A 26,749-nucleotide genomic window follows, 5' to 3' on the forward strand; every position below is an offset into this window, starting at 1 on the left:
TTATGTTAAACTGTACCTGCTGTACACCGCCTTGGGTGAATCTCTTCTTAAAGGCGGTTAATAAATCCCAGTAAATAAATCTTAATGATAACACCCCCATTAACTATGCCCCTAAAAATGTACAGTAAAGCCTGGATTCCAGTAACGGCGTCCTGAATTTAAGCGGCAGTAGGTGTCCTACCGCCATCTAACTAACCAATCAGGATGCTTTTTTTAAAAAAAAATCAATGCGGTGAACAGAGCCTATGTTGAAGGCACCATTCACTCACCCATGGAAGTGTCTAGGCATGCCTAAGGATGCCTGATGCCGGTGTGAGCATGGTTTACGCCGGAAGTGGCCTTAAGTATTCTTTGGCGACCCTTGGAGCTTCTGCAGATGCAAAACAGTCACCTTAAACGTAGGCCTATAATATGCTGGCCTACATTTAAGGCCCCTATTTTAAAAACAGCAGCAATGCTATAAATAGCGCCGATGCGTGATTGACATGCGATTGGCGGCCATTTTCAGGTGCCTGCCGATACTGGCACCGTTTATAGAAACTGGGCCCAAGGCACCAACTAATGCTTCAGTACACAGATAAAAAATAGACATTAACATGCATCCTAATATGCAAGACATATACAGGGAGAATAATTTTTCAAATAATTTTATCTAGCTAATTATGCTGCAGGGCTTTTCCTGCAGTACCACTGGAACTGAGAACGTCCTGACCTGGACATCTTAATTTGGGTCTCTACATTCTGTATATATAATGAGTCTCCATATCTTGATAAAACTGTTAAATTTGCACAGCTTAAATAACTGTACACCAAAATTTGTTTGAAGTAAGTTTTGTGGTTATTAATTAAAAATTTGCATTCCACTGGTATAGGTTAGCTATTAATAAACAAGGTGAAGATATCCTTCTTAAAGAACAATAGAATGTGAACTTAGCAAGTTAATTGTTAATGATCAAGATGAAGTATGTGTGTTAAAACAGTTTCTAATATAGTCTCCTGCCTCAGGGCAGTCATAGGATTTGTTTTCTAAAAGCTGAGCTAGGGTAGGTTTTTGTGTGGGTTTTTTTTTGCATTTATCAGTGCATTTTGTGATCTCTTTAACACACAAAGAAAAATATGAGTTTGGTGTTTTGTTTGAAATATACCTGTTTAAATAGTTGCCATGTTCAAAGGAAGCTTCATATGGAAAATGTGCCATTAGATTTTGACTCTTTTTTTTAAATTATAATTCGTTCTAGGAAAATCAGGCGGCTTTTTACAAGAGAACAACACTATAGATTCTGGGGAGTTTGATATCGGTCGAAGAGCAATACAAGAGGTTCCCCCCGGAGTCTTCTGGAGATCACAACTCTTCATTGATCAGCCACAGTTTCTAAAATTCAATATCTCCCTTCAGAAAGATGCATTGATTGGAGTATATGGCCGGAAAGGCTTACCACCTTCGCATACCCAGGTAAAAGTTCCTTTCATTCTAAACAAGATCTCATATTTGAAATGTGCCAGCTTGCATTTGTTTTACTTTAAACAGACCATTTTGCTATTGATCTAACACACAAACAATATGTAAAGTCACTGTAAATAAAGAATGAAGTTAACTGGTATCATTGAGAGATTTTAAGCCTGCAAAATCAGCAGGCTTGTTTGCATTATGATCAATTATGATGGTGTCATCATATAAAAGGACTAGTTTTTTGCACGTTACATTAACGGGTGCTAGCAGCCCTTTTCCCTTACTTTAACCTCCTCCCTGTCTAGCAGCACCCCCCCCCCCATTCCCTGTTCCTCCTATCCAGCAGAAGCCCTTCTCCTTTTTCTTGTCACCCCCCCCCCATTCCCTGCTCCCCCTGTCCAGCAGTAGCCCTTTTCCCTTACTTGTACCTTCCTCACTGTCCATTAGGAACCCTTCTCCCTTACCTGCAAAACATGCAGCCTTGGGACTTTTGGTAGGCCGGGCCTCCTTACATTTTAGAAGTCCCCCACCCCATTCCCTGTGCAGCCGGGCAGCAGCATGTATTTTCTTTTCTGGCTGGTTCCCTTGCCAAATTTCAAAGCCGCGGGCAGCGGCGGCTCCTCGACCGATCCGCGCTTACAACGGCCCCACACTCGCGGTCTGGCGGGCTCTCTTACTAAAGCTTTTCGCGGTGGCGTCTCCTCTTGCATCCGGCCAGGCTGGCTCCCATGAAAATGTTATTTTTCTGTTCAAAACCACGGCGGCAGCTTCTCAAGAGGCGCACCAGCGTCGGAAGCCTTGTCTCTGATGTTGTGCGACGCTGGTGCAGTTCTTGAGAGAAGCTGCCGCCGTGGCTTTAAATAGAAAAATAACATTTTCATGGGAGCCAGCCTTCGGCGAAGCTTTGGACACAGGGCCGGATGCAAGAGGAGCCGCCACCGTGAAAAACTTTAGTAAGGGAGCCAGCCAGACCGTGAGTGCAGGGCCGTTGTAAGCTTGCATGCACATTCTTGCCGGCCACGGACATACAGATCAGGGAACACGCCGGTAAGAGTGCGCATGCGCGCTTAGGGTTTTATTATATATGATTGAAAGGTGCGCTTAGCGTTTTAGTGTGCGCTAAATATTAGCGCACGCTAACCACACACGCTAAATGCTAACGCGTGCATGTTAGTCTATGGACGCATTAGCAGTTAGTGTGCACGTATATTTAGCTTGTGCTAAAACACATAGCGCACCTTAGTAAAACAGGGGATAAGTCATTGGACTGCCCTCTTTATAGAAATTTGCTGAAAAATCTATTAATTAGTGTAAGAAAATGCACAATACACATACAACTGATAGGATGATGTAGAAACAGTCATGTCAGTGCTACTCATTGCTGCTATTAAAACCATTCTATCTTGATGATCTGAGTGTTTCTTTGTCCCCTCTCACCCTGAAGTCTCATATTGAATTTTTCTCTAATTTAAGTCCTAGAGACTGAAACTTTTACAAGTAAGCTAAGAAAAATGAGCATCCCGACTTACCCCCCTCCAGTACACAGCTGTGCCAGCCAAGGCGGTAAGAACTCTGATGCTCATAGAATTCCTATGAATATAAGAGCTGTTACCGCCGTGGCCGGCGCTAAGAACTGCGCTACACTTTTGTAAAAGGAGGGTTAGGTTGCAGACTTTCTCTATTTTCTCCTCCTTCATTCTTCCTCCTGTTATTATTTCATACTTTTTCAGAAAGTGAGCATTGTCATGTGATTTGACTTACCAGCCCAATGTAAATATGCATACCTCTCTCTTTATATGTGTGTTTGTGCTTCTCGTAAAATATACAGGCAGTTCATCATACTATTTAGATGTGTTTCAAGCCATTTCTTTTAAAATGTCATTAATGATATTGTTTAAAAAGTGTGAGAGGGAGGCATGTTTGTAACAGCAGATGTTTGTGACCTACATGAAGAAGTTTAGACATTATAATAAAGAAAGGTCTTGAATAAACAGGGCAGGAATAATTGACAATCACTGCCCATTCAAGACCAATCAATGCTACGCTGGTAGTGTTTTGTGACACTTTCTAAAAATGTCAGCTTAATTGCCACAGGAGGATCAATGTGTTTATTTAAAGAGACTTTAAGAAATAACAAAGGGCTTTGATGGCATAAAGCAAAATTAAATGAGGGGGAACAAAGTAATTAATTTATCTTCATTAGAAAAAAAATGAGTGTTATTTCATTGGCATGGAAAAGCTGTTTATTTCCCAAGAAAAAAGACATCAAGAGTATCAGCCACTTAATAAAATACATTTTTATGTGCTTGAGTTGTAGAATCCTTAATGATAATGGGATTGTTAACACTCCATATAGTCTATCCAAATGTTCAAGGAATAGTCCCTTATTTCCTAAATTATAAATGTGTTTAATTTGTATTTATCTATTAGACATGATTCTCTGCTGATGAGCCAGCCTTGCGCAATCTTTCTAATCAAAGCCTGACAATTAGAGCTGAATAAATAATTCTGAATGTTAATTACATAATTTAGGCCCCGATTCAAATAATTATGACAGACCCATCTCTCTCATTCATAGGAAACCAGTCCATCAAATTGGTTGGGATTGACGTCTACTGAGTAATCGTCTCTTTGTGAGATATCCCGTCAACTCTAACTGTATTTTTCAGAGTTTAGGAAAGGAAGAGAATTATACGGACAAAAACTAAAGTACACTGTAGAAACCCTAAAAACCAGAGAAATGCCTGTTATGCAAAAGTACAAAACTAACACAAATCAAATACTTCTTACGAAAGAATCAGCAGAAAAAAAAACTGTAGAATCGGTGGGAAAATGGGGCAAACAACAATTATAGTAGCAAAATATGTTGTATACTATTACCAGGTAAGAAGGACAGGCTAGAAAATTAAATGAATGGATAAGAATAGCCTTACTGGATCAGATCAATGGGTCCAGCAAGGTCACAAGTACTTGGCAAAAAAACCAGAGTAGCAACATTCCATACTACCGTTCCAGGGCAAGCAGTGGCTTCCCCCATATCTGTCTCAATAACAGACTATGGACTTTTCCTCCAGGAAATGGTCCAAAACTTTCTTAAAACCAGTTATGCTATCCGCTCTTACACAACCTCTGTAAACACATTCCAGAGCTCTTTAAAGATGCCTATAACTGATTTTTTTACATACATACTTACTTCGGTACTATTTAATTTGTTTCCCTTCCCTATTGCATTTTCCTTTTATGTATTCTTTCTAAGAAATTGTAGTTTTTTTTCACAATGTTTTCATGTCATAAGTATGTTTGTTCTGTTGGTTTATGTTTAATTATCTAAAATGTTTTATTATCTAAAATGGTTTATGTTTAATTATCTAAAATGTTCATCTCCCAGCTATTTTAAATTACTATGTACAACGCTTTGTACCTTTTGGATAAGCATTTAATCAAAATTTAAATAAACTATGAAACTATTCTCTCGGTGAAAAAAATATTTTCTCCTATTGGTTTTAAAGGTATTTCCCTGTAACTTCATCGAGTGTCCCCTAGTCTTTGTAACTTTTGATGGAGTGAAAAATCGATCCACTTGTACCTGTTCTACTCCACTCAGGATTTTGTAGACTTCAATCATATCTCCCCTCAGTCGTCTCTTTTCCAAGCTAAGCAAGAACACAGACCATCATAAGCATCGGCATTTGGAAATGTTCCTTTTATTGTCCTGTCTATAATAAATAATTTTATTTTACTCCTTCCACTAGTACTTCTTCTTTACTTCTTTTTGTTTCATTAAGGGGTGAAGGAGTCATGGATTTGATGCATTGCCTTTCTGTGGTACAACCAAAGACGATAACTTTATTATAGGCAGGTATTTTCTCTGTCCCTAGCGGTCTTGCACTCTAAGTTTTATACCTGGGACAGTGGAGAATTTTAGTGACATGCCCAGGGTCACAAAGAGCCATTGCAGGAAACAAATCCAGTCCCCAGATACTCAATCCATTGTGCACATCAGAAAGCTATTCTGGCAAAACTTATGCAAATTGTTACGACAAGAAAGATTTCTGAGGCAACAGCATGAGGGCTCTGATTGTCAAAATAAACTGAGGCTGCACACTAATTGCTGTTAACACAGTGATTGTTATTTATTAGTTGTGATTTTTAAAAAAAAATTGTAGCTAATAAAAGGCTCCTTTTATGAAGCTGCATTAGGCTTTTTTATTGCTGGCCACGGCAGTATTAGCTCTAATGCTCATATAATTATTTTGAGCATCGGAGCTAATACTGCTGTGGCTGATGGTCTAACATGGCTTCGTAAAAGGGGGGGGGATTAATTTTGCTGCTGTTTCTCCTTTCTGAGTGAGAGGTGCTGGTTACCCACCAAGAGAGAGAGGGAGGGAGAAAGATTTGCTGGACAATGGAATGGAGGGGGAGCATGAAGGGAGTGTGAAAGCAATATTAGCCCAGAGGGGAGGGATAGAGAGAGAGATATTGGACAATGGGGGTGGTGGGGAGGATGGGAGGGAAGAAAGACAGATAATGGCCTTGCAGGTAAAGGGGATGGAGGGAGAGATGCTGGACAATGGGAGGAAGGAAGAGAAGAGAGGGAGAGATGGGGTGATGGAGGAAAAAAAAAAGATAATGGACCTGGGAGTAGAGGAGAAGTAGAAGGAGATGCAGAACAACCAGAGGATGGATGGGAGATATGATGGATCTGGGGGCAGGAAGGAGGGAAATGCTAGTTCTTTAATCATACAGTTAATTGTGATTAATTATTTTTAATAGAAATGCAGCCCTAGTATAAATTGTTTTCTTTCCTGATGATACTTTCCATCGGAACAGCACAGAGCGTTCAGCATGTCAACCAGCACTAAAAACCTCTTGCATGGTTTTGTAAAAAAAAAAAAAGGGGGGGGGGTTCGTTACTTAAATAACTGAAATTATTTATTTATTTTAAAAAATTTTATACTGCCAAAAGTCTCAGCATTTTCCAAAGTAGCATACATAAAAGCATAAAAATACACATACACCAAAACACAGTAATCCAAAATCGTCATACCTATGGCTAATGACATAAGAAAAATGACCTTTAACAATACTTTCAACAAGTACTCATCAACTACAGTTAAGGGAAAGCAAAACAATTTCAGAGGAATGATTGTCATACTGTATCATAAATAAGTATCAACAAATAGCTTAGTTTTAAGCAGTTTTTTTTTAAATAGAATGTTCCACACATAATCTTATTTGACCGGATTAGTTACTCCATAAAAACATCCCAGCAGTCGTACATATCTTATATTCTTAGCTGACTGAAATACTAGTTTCATACTAGCAACTGATCGCAGGGTTTTCCCAGGTCAGTACATCTCTCAGAGATACTGGACCCAATATGGTACCATTTGATACAAAGTTTGATGCACCAAAGATAATAATTTAAAATGAATCCTCTGTTCAATCGGTAACCAGTGTAGACCTTTTAATACAGGGTAATGTGAGATGTTCTCATTATCCCACTAATCAATCTGGCTGCAGAGTTCATCATAACCTGTAAAGCTCTCAGCTTAGCTTTGGCCAACCCCAAAAACAATGAATTACAGTAGTCTAGCCTACTCAAAAATAGCAATTGTACCACCGTTGTAAAATCATAAGTTGTCAGGAGAGGTTTCAGTCTATATAGTAGATAAGTTGAGCATAACCCTTTTGAACCATATTCAAAATTTGTTGCCCCATATTCAACGACATATCTAAGCAAACTCCCAAAATATTAATTTCCTTCTTTACCTGTAACAATTCACCCATAATAGCCAAACTCGTCATCACAGCCAAACTCACTATCTCTCCTTACAGTCATTAATTCTATTTTATTGACATTCAGCTTTAAACCATGTTGGGTCATGCATTCGCATACGTTTGTCATAAAGTGGTTCAATCGCACCTCAACTGCTCTCTGCTGACCTTCAATCAGAAAAAAGAAGAGGATATCATCTGCATAGATCCAAACCCTCTTGCACCCACCTGGACAGCAACTTAAGCGGTTCTGACTCCTGTGTTCTTCAGTATCATTCCTTATGCCTTTCAGTATGCTATCCTAGATTAGATAGCATTTAGGCTCTTGCTTCTGGCACCTATATTGCTAATACATTGGCTAGAAGGAATTTCCTAATATTAAGCTGTTCAAAGGCCAGGGCAGATTAAAAGGTTTGGAATAATCTTACTGCCCCACTACAGAATCTGGGCTCCTTCCAACTATTCCGAAAGCACCTGAAAACTAGGCTATTCACAAAAATGTAATCTTCTCTCCCCCCCTATACTCAACCTCCAACCCCTTTACGCTGTTCCTTCCAATATTAACCTCTTGTAAACTGTGCCGAGCTCTATAATTATGGAGAGGATACAGTATATAAACTTAAGGTTTAGTTTAATTTAGTTTAATATTGAGTTACTTCTTTATAGTCAGGGGGAGTTTCTGCTGCCGCAAGTTCTCTCACTGATTGTCCCTTTCTCTTCTAGTTTTTCTCAGCTTCCGCCCCCTTCTGGAAAAGGTCAGACAAGAAGTGTTATTCTATTGGTTTAAAACAGTGGCACTATGAATTCAAGCAGGCACTCCTCCATCTGCTAGATTAACTACACCTGCTATGGCAGGATGGCAAATTCCTTTTTTTCCCTCTTGCTGTTCTCTTGTGCAGTTTGAGAGAGAGGTGATCGGGAGACCCATAGGTCCGAAGTTATTTTGGAGAATAGGGGACCCCATGTTAGGCCCATTGCCATTTTATATTATGAGCCGCCTTGGGAAAGGCGGGTTATAAATAAAATAAAACAAAACAGTATTGTGATCTTCCTAATGGAGGAAACTTATACTACAAAAGATGATAATTTCCTCCATTTAGAGGGATAGTGTAGACTTTCACAAGCATTAATTCTGGATTTACTTCTCTTCTGACATTGTTTTCATTCTTTGTTCTCTTTTTCTGTCGCCATTGTAGTTCCTCCCACTTTCCTTTCGTATCATTAAATTGTATAATTGCTGCCCTGTTTGTGCCTTTGTACAGTATATTAAAATGTGTTGTTCATCTTTCCCCTTTTTAAAATTATGTACATCGCTTAAAACAGGGATGTTACAATCTTAACCTTAGGAGAAAGGTGGAAATGATGGAAAATAATATGCGATTGAATAACCTTAGATTTTTGAACTTCCCAAAGATCCCTTCTTTATCAGCAAAAGAAGTTTTGAAAAAGTATTTTTGTGAAGTTCTTAATGTTCCTAATGATGCCTTTCCTCCCTTTTCCAAAATATATTATTTGCCAACATCAAAAAATTCGGAAGAACAGCGTCCACTAGAACAACAAGGTCAGGGTGAACAAATGGATATAACATTATTATTGGAATCTTCAATGAGGGAGGTAGCTATTCCAGCTACCCTATTGGCTACGGTGGTTTTATCACCAGATAAAAATTGGATATTACAGCTTTATTTTAAGAATAGACATAAAGAATTTCTTGGACATAAAGTTCAAATATTTCCGGATGTGACAAGGGAGTCTCAGAAACGAAGGAAGGAATTTTTGCTTCTTAAGCCTGGGGTCACTGCAATGGGGGCATCATTTCTTTTACGATACCCTTGCAAATGCATTGTAAAGTACAAATCTTGTAATTATATTTTCTTCGAACCCTCTCAGTTGACAGGATTTCTCTCCAGGAGGGGCCTTGAAGGGGATAAAGAAAATCTCAATGTATAAATTTACTCTTGGTCCATTCTCATCTGACCGCCTAATTGCAATTTGAATTTATTCTTTTTCTTTAATAGTTTCTCACTCAGGAACATCTTGGATCTCAATTTTGGGACTTTAATTTTGATGAGTAAATAGTAATTTTGTCATATAGTTGTTACTTCATTTGTTTTATATTATGCTGACTCAATCATATTCTGTACAAGAAGTTTATTCTTGATAATATGTTCAAAATATAAATAAAGAAGAAAAAAAACAAAACAGGGATGTCAGAGTCCCTCCTCGAGGGCCGCAATCCAGTCAGGTTTTCAGGATTTCCCCAATGAATAAGCATGAAATCTATTTGCATGCAAATAGATCTCATGCATATTAATTGGGGAAATCCTGAAAACCCGACTGGATTGCGGCCCTCGAGGAGGGACTTTGACACCCCTGGCTTAGAAACTGTTATAAGTGATCAAATCAAATTTTAAATAAACTTGAAACTTGATCTGAAAAACCAGCAGCCCATCCTAAGGAGCATTCAAATTACTCCTATAATTGCCCTTAATATATGGTATTTTGAAGCTAACATATGTTTCAAGTTTTCAGGTTTATTCAAAATTTGTTAGCCCGCTTATCAATTTTCTAAGCTGGGTACAGAAATTTAAAATCTGGGTTATACATTTTAGACAACAAAGAGACGTATTTGACAGGTAAAGGAATAGGGGGGGGGGGAGAACTACATCAATGAATAGGAAAGAAAGATGTATAGGGTTAGTACATCAGGGAGGGGGTCTCGTCTATGTGTTAGCACATAGGCCCCCTAGTTCTTTATATAGTAGCTGTAAATTCTGCAGTTCATATTAACTTTTGAAGACATCATGCCTCCTCAGCCCAAATCTGTAATAGGTTTAGATCAGTGGTCTCAAACTCAAACCCTTTGCAGGGCCACATTTTGGATTTGTCGGTACTTGGAGGGCATCAGAAAGCATAATTAATGTCTTATTAAAGAAATGACAATTTTGCATGAGGTAAAACTCTTTATAGTTTATAAATCTTTCCTTTTGGCTAAGTCTTAATAATAATATTGTAATTTATAGCTAGAGAGACATATAATCAAGAAACTGTTTTATTTTACTTTTGTGATTATGATAAACATACCGAGAACCTCAAAATAGTGCCTGGTGAGCCGCATGTGGCCCCCAGGCCGTGAGTTTGAGACCACTGGTTTAGATCTATTATCAGAATTTTGCTTTCCTTTGCCAAATCCAAGCTAAGGCTTACAGTTGGTTGTACCTGATGGAGTGTCAGAGGGAGAGAGGGATTTGAACCCTGGTTTGCAACTCGCATATCATTCACAACTAAGCTCCTACACCAGACCTGTAACTTTTTTGCATATTTAGGCAGCAATATCCCTAGCTTATTTAGCATTAGCCTAATTGAATGGGGTCATAACTTTGGAAAACTAGTCACGAATGAATTCAGTCAGGCCCGGATTCTCTAAACAGCACCGATATCAGTGGCTGCCTAAAAAGCAGCCACCAATCACATGTCAATCACACCACGGCACTATCACACCTCCAGGAAAGATAGGCACCAGAAATGTAGGCCAAGGATTTTCAAAGCCTACATTTACAGCACCCATCTTTGCCATGAATTGTGCCTACGTAGACACTTTACAGTGCCTAATGCCACATCTAGAAAATCATGCACTAATTTGGCATTCACTAAATGTCAACAAACATACAATACTTCACACTATCATGCTGATATCTTATGTATCACAGTGGGGATTTCTGAAAACGCCAACCTGTCCAAACGGGAACAGCGTGGCAGCACTCTTCACTGATTCTACCCAATTATGTGATATAAATTACTTTTGTACTTTTTTTGTTTATTTTAAATATATTTTTCTTTTGATTTCATGTTAAATGCTGAATTCTTCATTTCATTTTGAATTTTCTTAACTCATTTAGGGCTCCTTTTACAAAGGTGCGCTTGGGCCTTAACGCACACAATAGCGCGCATTAAATTCCCGAGTGCGCTAGCCACTACCGCATCCTTTTTAGGAGGTGGTAGATTTTCGGCTACCGCACGCTATGGCGAGCGGTAATTTTGTGCATTCGCTAAAAAACCCTATCGCGCCTTCTTAAAAGGCGCCCTTAATTTCCTAATGCTAATAGTATTTAAACTTAGCTTTATGCTGTTGTTGTTCTAGTCCCCAAGTTTAAATACTGTTAGCATTAGGAAATGAAATGAGTTAAGCAAATTCAAAATGAAATGGAGAATTCAGCATTTAACATGAATCAAGGGAAAAATATATTTAAAACTGGTGTTTTAGCCCGCTACATTCGTTACATAACGGGTGCTAGAATAGCCCCACCTATACCCTGACCCTGACTCTGACCCCACCCATGCCCCGCCTCTATCATGCCCAGACCCTGCCTCCCACTGATCCCAATCCCACCACCTCACCTTTCACCATTTCCTTTGTACCCTTTTGGCCCTCCTGACAGGGTCTTTACTTACCCGAGGCGGCAGCACCAGTCCTGATGTACCAACCTTTCCTCCCTCAGTGCCCCAAAGCAGCAGTGGTCCTATCATTTCCATCTCTCCCTTTCCCCCTTTCACACCCTCTACCATCTCTCTCTGACCCTGTTTCACCTCTTTTGCCATCTTTCCCTTTCCTGTCCCCTCTGTTCTTCCCCAAGACCATCTCTCTCTCCTGCCCCCTCCACACTCCCTGAAGTCTATCTCTCCCTATTCCCTACCATCTCTCCTGGTCCCCCTAGTAGCCCCTCTGTCCTTCTCATCCATCTGTCTCTCTCTCCTCACCTCCTGCCTCTGCGGAGCTCTCGCAGCTCCTCCTCGTCCTCCTCCATCCAGGCTTCAGCCATCTTCCGCTGCGGCCTGCAGCCGCCAACAGCTGCCGCAGCAGACATCCGCCTCGGGGGATTCTCGCGCATGCGCACTCCTACCTGCGGTGCCCTACAGCGCACGGAAAATGGGAGCACGCAGGTGGGAGTGCGCATGCACGCTTAGGGCTTTATTATATTAGATAAACAAAAAAAGTACAAAGGTAATTTATATAACATAATTGGGTAGAATCAGTGAAGAGTGCTGCTACGCTGTTTCCGTTTGGACAGGTTGGCGTTCTGAGAAATCCCCATTGTAATACATAATATATTAGCATGATAGTGTGAAGTATTGTATGTTTGTTGACTTCTAGAAAATGACACGGGACCAAATTTTTTTCCTGTCCCAGCAGGAACTCAATTTCCCCGTCCTCACGAGTTTTGTCACTGTCCCTGCTCCTGCTCCATTCCTGTAAGCTCTGCATTAACTGCACAAGCCGTGAACATTTATGTTTTAAAGTGTTTGAGGCTTGCGCAGATGAGGACAGAGCTTGCAGGAATGGGACAGGAAAAGAACTCTCCGGGACGGGACAGGAAAATGAGTTCCCATGGGGACAGAGAAAAATTAGTCCCCGTGTCATTCTCTAGCCGCTTCCAGCATTAGCCACGCCAATAGTGGCATTAGGCATCTGGAGGCGCCTCTGGAGGCGCGATTCCGGCATCTTTTGTTAGGCACCAATAGGCGCGTTAAATTTAACGTTAATTGTCATTTTCAAATGACATTTCTGAATTAACTTAGGCACCAGTAGGGCATCTTCCGACTCCTAGGTTTAGGCACCGGTTATAGAATTTTTCTCTCAGTGAATAAAAGATTGTGATATGCTGGTTGTTGGCCTTTATTTCTTTAAAGAAAAACAGGAATTGATGTGGGCTTTGTATTTGCAGTGCTGGTTGTTCTTCTTCCTTTTATTTTTAAGGTGATGTATGATTACTGCAAATATTTTACTTTTCTTACTCTGTTTTTCAAGTTCTTTTTCAAAAACATGAACAAAAGAGAACAGAAATTAATCTTGGGGAATCTCTTGTTTAAAGCAGTCATAATGGTTCTTGAAAACATGATAAGCTGTGGAAAATGAAGAGTAAGGTTAGGAATCGGAAAAAGGGTTATTTTATGAGAAAATAGAGTAGCTCTCGCTATACTCATGTTTGATGTTAATATAAATTTGGACTAGAGGACTAGAAAAGAGAGTTGAAGACACGTCTCACTTTTTCCTTGTACTCGTTAAAAGGAGCATGTGGTGAGGAAGCTAGTTTTATGTAGGCAGACAATGCTTCATTTGGAAAAGTTATATGGACTCCATGTGATGGTGAAAAACAGCATAGATTCCATATTTCTAAGATGTTTTAAATGTATTTTGATAGGCTATCAAGATCTTACGGTGAATCACAAAGATGGTTATCAGTATGTGTTAGAGCCTCACATGGCTTTATGCTTGATTACCTTGAGGACAGGAAGCCAGAATCAATATGCCTTGCAATATCTATTGAAATGTAGTTGAAAGGCAAAATTATATGTGTCAACAGTATTGTATGATACACTAAAGGGAAGAGAATGTCAGTATTTAGCCTTGTCAAGATAAATATTAAATTGTTTAAATTACTGTCAAGAATATGGTATGAAAAAGAAATACTAGTAAAGGGAGCTGATCAGAGAGAATCACAGATGTTAACCTGAGAAGGCCTATATACAATACAAAATTTGTGACTGAAAAATAGAAGGGTTGCAAGTTTAAAGGGTGCATTGTAAGAGCATGGGTTGAAACTGTTTTGGGGTTCTCAACTCTGAGTCAGCTTCTAGGATTTCAGTGGTGCAAGATATCTACTCAGGTGAACAAAATACCCAAACGATATCAAATCCATATTAAACTGATTGCCAAATACTTGGCAACCTCTTGTTTTCAGGGTAAATAAAATAGGCAACTTAACCCATTTGGTACAATAAATATAACTAGTAAATGTTTAATGTGTATGCCTTTAAAACCAAAGGCAGAAAAGTGTGTTGGTCACCAATTTGGATTTTGGCAGGAAAATCCAGGGAGAACATCTTTAAACTCACCAGAGAATTTTCCATTCATTGGGAAAAAGAGACCAATGGATTTTCCCACCAAAATTGGTGACCGACAGACTTTCCTGTCTCATCCACTTCAAACCCCAACCAATCAGGTTTGAGGAACCACTATATTTAAAGACAAACTGCAGACCTCACAGCATACCCTGAAGAAAGCCACAGCACTATGGCTGAAACGTCGGTTTTACATGACCAAACATAGTGAGACCCAGAAAATTGAAACAAGCATGATGTCAGTTGTGGAAGCTTAAGAGAACATATTTTCTGTTACAGAACGTCCTTTATATTGGCTCCAAAAAAACAACTCTGTCCTGCACTCTCTGGACAGCCTCTTACAACAATGTACCCTTTACACTACAATGTATTGTAACCTTATGACAATGTAATGTAACATAAGAACATAAGCAGTGCCTCCGCTGGGTCAGACCACAGGTCCATCTTGCCCAGCAGTCCGCTCCCGCGGCGGCCCGAACAGGTCACGGCCTGTCTGAGTCACCAGAAGGGGCCCCCTTGCCACCTTGGTTTCCCATTGAAGTCCTATCTTCCCATCGAAGTCCTAACCCTCCGGTCTTGCACATTCACGACCTGGTTGGGTTTCTATACTTATTACCTGGTTAGCTTTCTATACTTGTATTACATCCCAGCACCTCTTTCAGTAACCTTTGTCATGTCCCTGCATGGGCCTCTTACCTTGTAAGAACATAAGAATAGCCTTACTGGGTCAGACCCAATGGTCCATCTAGCCCAGTATCCCATCTTCGTAGAGGTTAATCCAAGTTACAAGTGCCTGGAAAAAAAACAAATAGTAGCAGCATTCCATGCTACAGTCCCATGTCTGTCTCAACAGCAAACTATGGACTTTTCCTCCAGGAACTTGTCCAAACTTTTTTTTTTTTTAAACCAACTACATTAATTGCTCTTACCACATCCCTGGCAACGCATTCCAGAGCTTAACTATTCTCTGAGTGAAAAAATATTTCCTCCTATTGGTTTTAAAGGTATTACTCTGTAACTTGTCCCCTAGTCTTTGTAAATTTTGATGCAGTAAAAAAATTGATCCGCTTCTACACCACTCAGGATTTTGTAGACTTCAATCATATCTCCCCTCAGCCATCTCTTTTCCAAGCTGAAGAGCCCTAACCTTTCTAGTCACCTCTCTAAATTACCTTGAACCTGTATTGGATAAGTGCAATTCAGAAATTCTGAGTAGATTAGATTTCTTGAGCATTAATACCTTTTAGGTATTTTTTTATCTCTTTCATATTTCCCCACTTCTTCTCCTCTCTAGGGTTTGCTAATTTCATATGACTTCTGTTGCAAACTCACTTAATTTTGGTTGACTGTCGGTGGATCTATTTCTAGCCTGTTTTGTCCTTTTTGAGATGTAGCCACCAGAACCAAACACAGGTTATTTCTGAGTCAGAGGAAGCCAAGAGCTCTTTTCTAATGAAAGTCTCATATAATTGATGAGTATATTATGCTTTTGCATTAAAGAGAGAGGGTTCCTGAGCATGAGTTTCATCTTTGACAATCACACCACTACTGTGATGCATGTGGGTGTCGGAGAAGTTTAGATTATGAGGTCACTGGCATATTAAATTCTGCATATTCTTTACTCTGTTCTTTATATTTATAAGTTGCCTAATCCCCAATATTTAGCATCTGAATGAGTTACAAAAAGGTAAGCCTGGTGCCTACATCAGGAGCTACAGAATTAAAATGGCATAAAACACTTTAGGAGAAAGACAAGGTGGATTTAAAAAAAAACAACCAAGTTTTTAATGCTCTAAAGTATTTTATCAAGCAGGCACAAAAGAAGAACCCCTTGTCTTGGGATAAAGATGCACAACAGAAGAAAAACAAGGCGGATGTCTCAATCAACCGAAATGGGTCTTTATTTAAATTGTACAAATGTTAAGAGTCCCAACAAGAATCCCTTGATATTGATTTTATGATATTGATGTTGTTTCTTTATATGTTACATCAGTGTCCCGTGAAGAAGCCGTTATTTAGTAGCACCAAAACAGGGATCCTTGTTGGGACTCTTTTAACATTTGTACAATTTAAATAAAGACCCATTCCAGTTGATTGAGACATCCGCCTTGTTTTTCTTCTGTTGTGCATCTTTATCCCAAGACAAGGAGTTCTTCTTTTGTGCCTGCTTGATAAAACACTTTAGAGCATTAAAAACCTGTTTGTTTGTTTTTTTTTAAAATCGATGTAGAGTGGACCTTTGATGTAAATACTATGGAAATCAAATGGGAAAAATCAAAGGAATGGCTTATTTTCAATTTTGTTCTCATCTTAATGCTTTTCTGTTTTAGAACTCAAACCACAAATTCACCTCATTTCAAAACAGACTGCCCCATTCACTGGTTTTATTTTTGGTCTTCAAGTGACATAACTTTTGTCTGACGTCATCCACTTCTCATTTCATTGATATCTAGTTTGGGTAACTGTGCACATCACAGAAGTGAAACATGTCCAGTAATCAGGGAAACTGAATTACTCCTTAGTACAGGAGGCAGCGATCCTGAAAGTTAATGATTAGGACATATGTAATATGAAATGTACAACTTAGCTTCCAGATAACCTCAGTATGATTGGTTTATGGGTGGGAGATATCCATTTTTGCACAAATATAATGGGGGAGACCTGGGTGGGAGCCTGTTCTATAAAGGTACATAGGTGCCTACTTTCCTTTTATAGCAGGGATCTCAAAGTCCCTCCTTGAGGGCCACAATCCAGTCGGGTTTTCAGGATTTCCCCAATGAATATGCATTGAAAGCAGTGCATGCACATAGATCTCATTCATATTCATTGGGGAAATCCTGAAAACCTGACTGGATTGCGGCTCTCAAGGAGGGACTTTGAGACCTCTGTTTTATAGAATGTTAGCTTAAGTATTAAACTATGTGCCCATGAGTTAGGCATGAGCTGTTACGTCAGCTATAGATTCCAGACACATGGATGTAACTTAACTGTTCTATAATCCTTATGAAGTAAGTGTGAGTACTGCCCTACCTCTCAAATACTTGCTTTTACGATACACATATATTTACAGAATGTATGGAAGTGGAATCTTGGTAATATGTCCATGTGTGTCATTTTTTTTTTTCTAGTGAAATATACATATAATCGGTATGTAACTGTTAGAGCTCCTTTTACTAAGCTGCGATAGCGGTTCTTTCACACGCTGAATTGCCGTGCGCGCTAGACCTTAACACCAGCTTTGATCTGGCGTTAGTTCGAGCCACGTAGTGTGGGTTTAGCACACGCTAAAAATCCTGCGTGCGCTAAAAACGCTATTGCAGCTTAGTGAAAGGAGTCCTTAGTGTGTACTTCATAGAATTGCCCTGAAAATGTTTATATAGGTGCTAATTACAAGAATGATGACGCAACATCATCAAAAGTTTAAAATATGAGCTTAAAAGGAACTGGAATATCTTATTTAAAATTAGATTCTTACTACTTAGGGCTCCTTTTACAAAGGTGCGTTAGGGCTTTAACGCGCGGAATAGTGCGCGCTAGCCGCTACCGCCTCCTCGAGCAGGTGGTAGTTTTTAAGCTAGCGCGCACTACAGCGCGTGCTAATCCACTGCGTGCGCTAAAAACGCTAGCGCACCTTTGTAAAAGGAGCCCCTTCGTCTTTTTTTTTAATGAAATAGAATAATTAAGGAATGTTTGTTTTTATGTGAAACATATTCATCAGGCGTTTGTAACTTTGCTGTTTGCAGTACGACTTTGTGGAACTTTTGGATGGTAGTAGGCTGATCGCAAGAGAAAAGTGGGACTTGCTGGAGCCGGAGAGAGCAGGAAGGCAGACAAGATCCATCAGTGTCCACGAGGCTGGTTTTATTCAGTATCTGGCCTCTGGAATTTGGCATCTAGCTTTTTATAATGATGGAAAAAATCCCGAGCAGGTGTCATTTAATACTATTGTTATAGGTAAGCCTAATCATCAAATTTTTATAGGAAAAATGCAGCATAACAATTCCAAGATGCATCTCGGATGCAGAATATGAAAGGATAGGAAATGTCAAGAATGACTTGCATAAAAATTACCGTATTTTCGCGGATATAACGCGCGCGTTATACGTGATTTTACATACCGCGCATACCCCTCGCGCGTTATATGCCTGAGCGCGGTATACAAAAGTTTTTAAACATAGTTCCCACCCCGCCCGACGCCCGATTCACCCCCCCAGCAGGACCGCTCGCACCCCCACTCCAAACGACCGCTCGCACGCGCTCCCACCCGCACCCGCATCCACGATCGGAGCAAGAGGGAGCCCAAGCCCTCTTGCCCGGCCGACTCCCCGACGTCCGATTCTTCTCCCCCCTCGGCAGGACCACTCGCACCCCCACCCCGAAGGACCGCCGACTCCCCGACAATATTGGGCCAGGAGGGAGCCCAAATCCTCCTGGCCACGGCGACCCCCTAACCCCACCCCGCACTACATTACGGGCAGGAGGGATCCCAGGCCCTCCTGCCCTCGACGCAAACCCCCTCCCCCCACCGCCCGCCCCCCCCCCCAAGAACCTCCGCCCGTCCCCCAGCCGACCCGCGACCCCCCTGGCCGACCCCCACGACACCCCCACCCGCCTTCCCCGTACTTTGTGTAGTTGGGCCAGAAGGGAGCCCAAACCCTCCTGGCCACGGCGACCCCCTAACCCCACCCCGCACTACATTACGGGCAGGAGGGATCCCAGGCCCTCCTGCCCTCGACGCAAACCCCCCTCCCTCCAACGACCGCCCCCCCCAAGAACCTCCGACCGACCCGCGACCCCCCTGGCCGACCCCCCCACCCCCCTTCCCCGTACCTTTGGAAGTTGGCCGGACAGACGGGAGCCAAACCCGCCTGTCCGGCAGGCAGCCAACGAAGGAATGAGGCCGGATTGGCCCATCCGTCCTAAAGCTCCGCCTACTGGTGGGGCCTAAGGCGCGTGGGCCAATCAGAATAGGCCCTGGAGCCTTAGGTCCCACCTGGGGGCGCGGCCTGAGACACATGGTCGGGTTTGGCCCATGTGCCTCAGGCCGCGCCCCCAGGTGGGACCTAAGGCTCCAGGGCCTATTCTGATTGGCCCACGCGCCTTAGGCCCCACCAGTAGGCGGAGCTTTAGGACGGATGGGCCAATCCGGCCTCATTCCTTCGTTGGCTGCCTGCCGGACAGGCGGGTTTGGCTCCCGTCTGTCCGGCCAACTTCCAAAGGTACGGGGAAGGGGGGTGGGGGGGTCGGCCAGGGGGGTCGCGGGTCGGTCGGAGGTTCTTGGGGGGGGGCGGTCGTTGGAGGGAGGGGGGTTTGCGTCGAGGGCAGGAGGGCCTGGGATCCCTCCTGCCCGTAATGTAGTGCGGGGTGGGGTTAGGGGGTCGCCGTGGCCAGGAGGGTTTGGGCTCCCTTCTGGCCCAACTACACAAAGTACGGGGAAGGCGGGTGGGGGTGTCGTGGGGGTCGGCCAGGGGGGTCGCGGGTCGGCTGGGGGACGGGCGGAGGTTCTTGGGGGGGGGGGCGGTCGTTGGGGGGAGGGGGTTTGCGTCGAGGGCAGGAGGGCCTGGGATCCCTCCTGCCCGTAATGTAGTGCGGGGTGGGGTTAGGGGGTCGCCGTGGCCAGGAGGATTTGGGCTCCCTCCTGGCCCAATATTGTCGGGGAGTCGGCGGTCCTTCGGGGTGGGGGTGCGAGTGGTCCTGCCGAGGGGGGAGAAGAATCGGACGTCGAGGGGGGGCATCAGGCTTTCAGGATGGGGACAGGACTTCAAGGGGGGACAGGCAGATCTTCAAGGGGGGACAGGCAGACCTTCAAGGGGGGACAGGACTTCAAGGGGGACAGGAACGGAGAGGCGGGGCAGTGCACCGAAAGTCAGGGTGAGTCGGGGCAACCAGAGGAGAGTCGGGGAGGGCGAAAGGAGAGTCGGGGTGGCCAGAGGAGAGTCGGGGAGAGCGAAAGGAGAGTCGGGGTGGCCAGAGGAGAGTCGGGCAGCATGCGCGTTATATGCCTGAGCGCGGTATAGAAAAGTTTTTGTACATATCATCGTGATTTCTGCGCGCTATACCCCTGTGCGCGTTTTACAATGGTGCGCGTTATATCCGCGAAAATACGGTACTTGCTTATACAGAACCAATGTGCAGTGTTGCTCACCTTTTTTATGTGGAAAGCTTTCAAGTTTGTTCACTTCTCATGGTCTCATAGCACACTGTGGAAAATTGACAAATTTTATGCACTTCTTTCCTCCTTCACCCCTTTTCCCTCTTGTCAGGAAGAGAAGAAAAACATTTTTTGCCTGTGTGTGCCTCATTCTCACTGTCTTTGCTCTGAAGTCTGAATATTTCAAGCCGGTAGATCCTGCATTGAGACTTCATCAGACTTCTCTATCTTTCTCTTGTGTTCTCTCATCCTTACTTCATTATCTTTAAGGCATCCTCTTCCCACCCTTTCCTCTCAAAAACAAAAACCAGTATTTTTTATCTTGTCCCTCATTATCATCCTCTCCTTTTCTTCCTCCTTCCCCTTATTGATTTGCGTGAAGTAACAAGAAGTGAATATATCCTCTGGGATCCTACCAGGTTCTTGTGACCTACTTTGGACACTGTTGAAGACAGAATGCTGGGCTCAGTGGAATTGGGTTTGACCCAGCATGGCATATCTTATGTTCTCTCCCCATCACAGGTCCTCTCTTACTTCACTCTGGCTCCTCTGTCCCTTTCCCAGTGTTTTCTTTCTCTCAGTCCTTCTTCCTGCCCCTTCATCTCCCTTTCTACCTCTTCCCCAGTCCCATTTCTCCCCCTTACTCCTTAGTTATTTTTTATCTATTTCTTCCTAATACCTGTCCCCCTTGCTTTCATTATCCATTCTTTCTCCATCACCCTATTAGTATTTTCTCCCTCCCCTTATCACAGGTCATTATTCTTAAGTTCTTGGCCATCTTTTCATCTCCCTTACCAGTTTCTCCCTCATACCTTAAACTTTCTCCTTCCTCTCCTTCCAATGACAGGTTTGGTCTTCTCTTCCCACACAAAGGCATAGCCAGACATGATATTTTGGGTGGGCCTCAGCCTGATGTAGATGGGCACGCAATCCCCCCCCCCACACACACACACACACATTCTGCCCCTACACCTGCTCCTGCACCAGTGACTCCCAACAAATAAATACCTGAGCTGGCAAGGAACCCCACCCCTGACAGCTGTCAGAGGTCCTCAGGCAGAAACAACAGCTCATTGACAGCACTGTACACATTCTGTGCTGTGCCGACCTCTCTCCTCTTGCACATGCTCAGTTTTCATGCATGCGTGAAAAATGAGCATGCATGGGGGGAGGGGGAGAGCAGCATGGAGGTTCATGCCATAACAAAGATGCCTGAATTTGGGGTTGGCCTGAGCTCAAGCTGAATGGGTTCAGGCCTACTTGGGCCCATTCGTAAGTTCGCCACTGTTACCACGTACAATGTGCTCCCAAGCAACAACTGTAGTAGTGCTTATTACCACATTGTAATCTTATAAGAACATAAGAATTGCCGCTGCTGGGTAGACCAGTGGTCCATCGTACCCAGCAGTCCGCTCGCGCGGCGGCCCTTAGGTCTCTACTACAAGCGTTTGCCCCTTCTGTCGACACCAGCATTCACAACTTCTCATCACCCTTTTTCAGCTTTCACCCCATTTTCTTCCTAACAAATCATTAGCTCATGTGAGCTCTGGATGACTATGCCCTCTCCTCTCCCCTTAAATCCCCCTTCCTCCCCAAACATGTAGTGCCTGGACACTGTCCCTCCAAGGAAACAGAGCACAACATAGAAGAGCCCAGTAGACAGGATGGCAAGGGCTGTAGAAAGGAGCAGAGGCTCATCTCTGCCATTCACTGCCGCTGTTTGAGTTCTCAGTCCCTGCCTCTCCCCTAATGTGTTCCACAGTGCTTTCCAGTTGCTATGGGGAACGTAGGGTGGGCCTGAAAAAGCAAACAGGAAGATTTGGAACACTATCCTATAGAATCAAGGTGAAGGAGGGAGAGGACACAGGAAGGACTTATTTATTTATTGTTAGTTCTTATATACTGCTTATATCCTAAGCAGTTTACATAGATTGGAAATATTCTTGTATGAATAACAGTGAATTGTTATTGCATTAAGAGTCTATGATATCATGATAGAATCCCAACAGGGTTATCCACATATTATATTTCATATACAACCCTACTTTTGCTACATTATCACAACACATGTTTACATAAGTACTTTATGAATTTGCCACTATAGAAGTTACAATCATAATATAGACCTGTTAGACCTATAGACTATTTAAGTGTGAACTGTGGGTAGAGCATGCATAATATACACACCTTTCTTTAGAGGATACTATAGTCAATAATTACTATATAAGGAGTTGTTTACTGAATACAGATTACTGAACATGCCAGCCAAACATATAAGTATAGTGATGGAAATAGGTTATTAGTCATGTTGGAGCTGTCAAACATTATAAGCATTATATTTACACTTTTCTTTAGAGTCTGTGGTTGAATGTCCCCGAAATTGTCATGGAAATGGAGAATGCGTTTCTGGATCATGCCATTGTTTTCCTGGATTCCTGGGCCCTGATTGTTCAAGAGGTATATGATTTTTAGATGCTCTTCAGTAAATAAATGCAAACTGTAGAACACAAGATTCTGTTGTGCCAAAAAATGCAACTCGTTTCATTGACTTTTCTCCTTTCCTAAATTTGATTGGAAAGGTTATTAATTTTCTTCTGCCATGTGTTATTTCACAGCAGCCTGCCCAATACTGTGTAGTGGAAATGGTCAATATTCTAAAGGGCGTTGTCTTTGCTTCAGTGGCTGGAAGGGTACAGAGTGTGATGTGCCTACTACCCAATGTATTGATCCCCAGTGTGGGGGCCGTGGGATCTGCATCATGGGCTCTTGTGCTTGCAACTCTAGATATAAAGGAGAAAACTGTGAAGAAGGTAATTATGAAAATAGGTAACCTAAGAACACTTGGTACCTACTTTGTATTGTATTACACGTGATTATCTTTTCAGGGGAATGAAAGGGCTGGAACCTCAATTGCAAAGAGGAGCTGTATTGATTCTATAGGGCCTTGTAAAGTGCAGGCCATCCTCGAGTTAAGAATGAGTTTTTAAAGCTGTTCTTAAGTCAGATTTGCGTGTAACTCAGAACTTGTACATTTTAAGATTCATGCTGTTTACCTCTGCTCCCAGCTTACAAAAGGGCCAACTGTCCCTGCCAGTGTTCCCTTTAAGGTACAGCATGCACAACCACACACTGTTCTTAATGTGTCCATGCATCATTCCTGAATCTGCTACAGGAGAAGTGTAGGAGTCTATGCCACTAGATACACTGCTCTCTGAAATCCAATAAAGCCACAGCTGAATTCTTAACTACAAGTAACTCGGAAACTGCCTATAGTTGTTTTCCCAAGAGCACTGTTTGATCTGAACGGTCTGTTCCTTCTTTTCCTCTTGATGTTTCCATTTCTGAACTTTGGAGGCTAATATTACAGATTTGAGAATACCCTTTCAACAAGCTGAACCCAATTATTAAAGTTTTTTTGTTAAGACTGTATTCAAGCTCACTCTATCTGGGACAGAACATTGCAGGAATCCTGCTTGTTTGTAATGGATTGGCAGCTTGCAGCTTGAGAGATGCTTTGAAGTATCTTGTAGTGTCTACCTGGTATCTCAGAAGTTGATTAATTTGATATTTTGAGGGGAGTTATTGTAAAGGGTCATACATTTGATATAAAGCTTTTCTGTGATGCAACCAAAGGTAATATGGGGAAGATGTACTAAGCCAAATTGATGAGTTGAAAAATGATAAATCACCTGGACCGGATGGTATACATTCCAGGATACTGAAAGAACTCAAACATGAAATTTCTGACCTGCTGTTAGTGATCTGTAATCTGTCGCTAAAATCATTAGTAGTACCTGAAGATTGGAAGGTGGTCAATGATATGCTGATTTCTAAAAAAGGTTCCAGTGGAGATCGAGAAAATTACAGACCATTAAGCCTGACTTCAGTGCTGGGCAAAATAAAGCATAAAATTGTGGAACATGTAGACAAACATGATTTAATGGAACAGAGTCAGCATGAGTTTAGCTGAGGGAGATCTTGCCTCACCTATATGTTTAATTAACATCTATGAAAGTGTGAATAAACATGTGGATAATGGTAAACCGGTTGATGTAATGTACCTAGATGTTCAGAAAGCTTTTGACAAAGTTCCTCATGAGATGCTCCTGAGAAAATTAGAGTCATGGGATAGAAAGCAATGTTCAGTTGTGGATTAGGTTTTTGGTTATTGGGCAGAAAACAGAGGGTAGGGTTAAATCAACATTTTTCTCAATAGTGCAGGGTAAATAGTGAAGTGCTGTAGATGCTATTTAATTTAACTTATTTATAAATGATCTGGAACGACAAGTAAAGTGAATAAATTTGCAGATGACACTAAACTGTTCAAAGTTGTTAAAACACATACGGATTGTGAAAAATTGCAAGCAGACCTTACAAATTAGAAGACTGAGCATTCAAATGGCAGATGAAATTTAATGTGGACAAATGCAAAGTGATGCACATTGGGAAGAATAATCTTGGGGGTCAGCACCAAGAAAAAGATCTGGCTGTCATTGTAGACAATATGCTGACACTTTCCGCCCAATGTATGGCGCCCAAAAAAGCAAACAAGATGCTATTAATTATTAAAAAAGGGATCTAATCTAATCTAATCTTCCATTTGTGAGTCGCACAAACCTCTACAAGCTCAAGGCGACAGTTCAAAGAGGAAAGCAATTGGGGACGGGGGAATGGAGAAGCAAAAGGAGGGATCTAGAAGTAGGGGTGCTATACAGAAGCTGAAACAGTTAATTGTCAAAAAGGTGGGTCTTCAGGTTTTTTTTCTGAATGTGGTGAATGTGGGATGGCTAACAAGACTAAGAATATTATAATGCCTCTGTATTGCTCCATGGTGCGACCTCACTTTGAGTATTGTGTTCAATTCTGATCTCCTTATCTCAAGAAAGATATAGCAAGGTTCAAGGAAGAGCAAGAATAGGTTCAAGCTATAGCAAGGAAAGGTTCAAGAAAGAGTGACCAAGATTATAAAGGGGATGGAACTCCTCTCATATGAGGAAAGACTAAAAAAAGTTAGCGCTCTTCAGCTTGGAAAAGAGACACCTGAGGGGAGATATGATTGAAGTCTACAAAATCCTCAACGGGTACAAGTGGATTGAATGTTTTACTCCGTCAAAAATTACAAAGAGGGGGAAACTTGATGAAGTTACAGGGAAATACTTTTAAAACCAATAGGAGGAAATATTTTTTCACTCAGAGAATAGTTAAGCTCTGGAACGCATTGCCAGAGGTTGTGGTAAGAGCAGATAGCATAGCTGGTTTTAAGAAAGGTTTGAACAAGTTCCTGGAGGAAAAGTCCATAGTCTGTTATTGAGAAAGGCAAGGGGGAAGCCACTGCTTGCCCTGGATCGGTAGCATGGAATGTTGCTACTCCTTGGGTTTTGGCCAGGTACTAGGGACCTGGATTGGCCACCATGAGAATGGGCTACTGGGCTTGATGGACCATTGGTCTGACCCAGTAAGGCTTTTCTTATGTTCTTAAACAGACCCTTTCAATCATGGGTGGGCAACCACGGTCCTCAAGAGACACAACACAATCAGTGTTCAAGATTTCCACAATGAATAAGCATGAGAGCTATTGCATACAGTGGAAGTAATACATGCAAATATTCCTTGTGGAAATCTTGAAAACCTGACTCAGTGTGGCCCTTGAGGACCATGGTTGCTCATCGCTGCTTTAGTTTTGTAAGACATCTGAGGACATGGATGTACAGGCAGTTCCCGAGTTACAGATGCCCAAAGTTAAGTATGGCTCATACATTAAGAGCACCCTTGCGGCTTCATTTGATTTCACTGAGCAGTATTTCCAGTGGCATAGACTCCTACACTTCTCCTGCAGCAGGTTCAGGAACGATGGATTGCCACATGACGAACAGTGTGTGGCTGTGCATGCTGTACCTTAGAGGGAACACTGTAGGGAAAGTTGACCCTTTTGTCAGCTGGGAGCAGAGATAAGCAGCAAGAATCTTAAAATGTACAAGTTCTGAGTTACATACAAATCTTATTTAAGAACAGCTTTAAAAACGTAACTTGTTCTTAACCCGGGGACTGCCTGTACCCAATATACCCAAATGTAATTTGCTGTGAGCTAAATCCAAATAAAAATATGTAGCATTGAAAACTATGTACGTAGTTGCCAATCCTGCCCCATCCCTATCAACAGCTTTGAAAGTTAGTCTACCTGAGGACAGTTTTCAAAGGAATTATATAGTTAACCAGATTTTAAAAAAATATATATATGTACATTTTTCAAAGATTGCTTACCCACACTGTATTCCTTTGAAAATTGAGTACAAGCTCCTTGGGTACAGCACATATTTGCATGCTCTGCCGCAATGTAGATATCACGCCTTCAAAATTTTTTATTATTTCAATTTTATTTCTAACCAAGGCAAATTATTTGGGGGTGGGGCGGTTTAAAGCAATTAAAGTACATAGCTTAGTTGGAAGTCTCATTAGTTGCTAATTTTTTT

General features: G+C 41.9%; 1 protein-coding gene across 5 annotated transcripts in view; it reads left to right on the forward strand.

Annotated features, from left to right (window-relative positions):
- Positions 1 to 26,749, forward strand: part of TENM3 (teneurin transmembrane protein 3) — a 2,583,516-nt gene that overhangs the window by 2,234,010 nt on the left and 322,757 nt on the right. For all 5 annotated transcript variants that reach the window (XM_033942956.1, XM_033942961.1, XM_033942964.1 and 2 more), the window contains 4 exons: positions 1,239 to 1,453; positions 17,872 to 18,082; positions 22,635 to 22,736; positions 22,895 to 23,089. In XM_033942956.1, coding sequence (XP_033798847.1) covers positions 1,239 to 1,453; positions 17,872 to 18,082; positions 22,635 to 22,736; positions 22,895 to 23,089 — 723 coding nt within the window. The remainder of the gene's footprint in view (positions 1 to 1,238; positions 1,454 to 17,871; positions 18,083 to 22,634; positions 22,737 to 22,894; positions 23,090 to 26,749) is intronic.

The sequence above is a fragment of the Geotrypetes seraphini genome, chromosome 1 (assembly GCF_902459505.1).
Source record: "Geotrypetes seraphini chromosome 1, aGeoSer1.1, whole genome shotgun sequence".
In the NCBI taxonomy this organism is placed as follows: domain Eukaryota; kingdom Metazoa; phylum Chordata; class Amphibia; order Gymnophiona; family Dermophiidae; genus Geotrypetes; species Geotrypetes seraphini.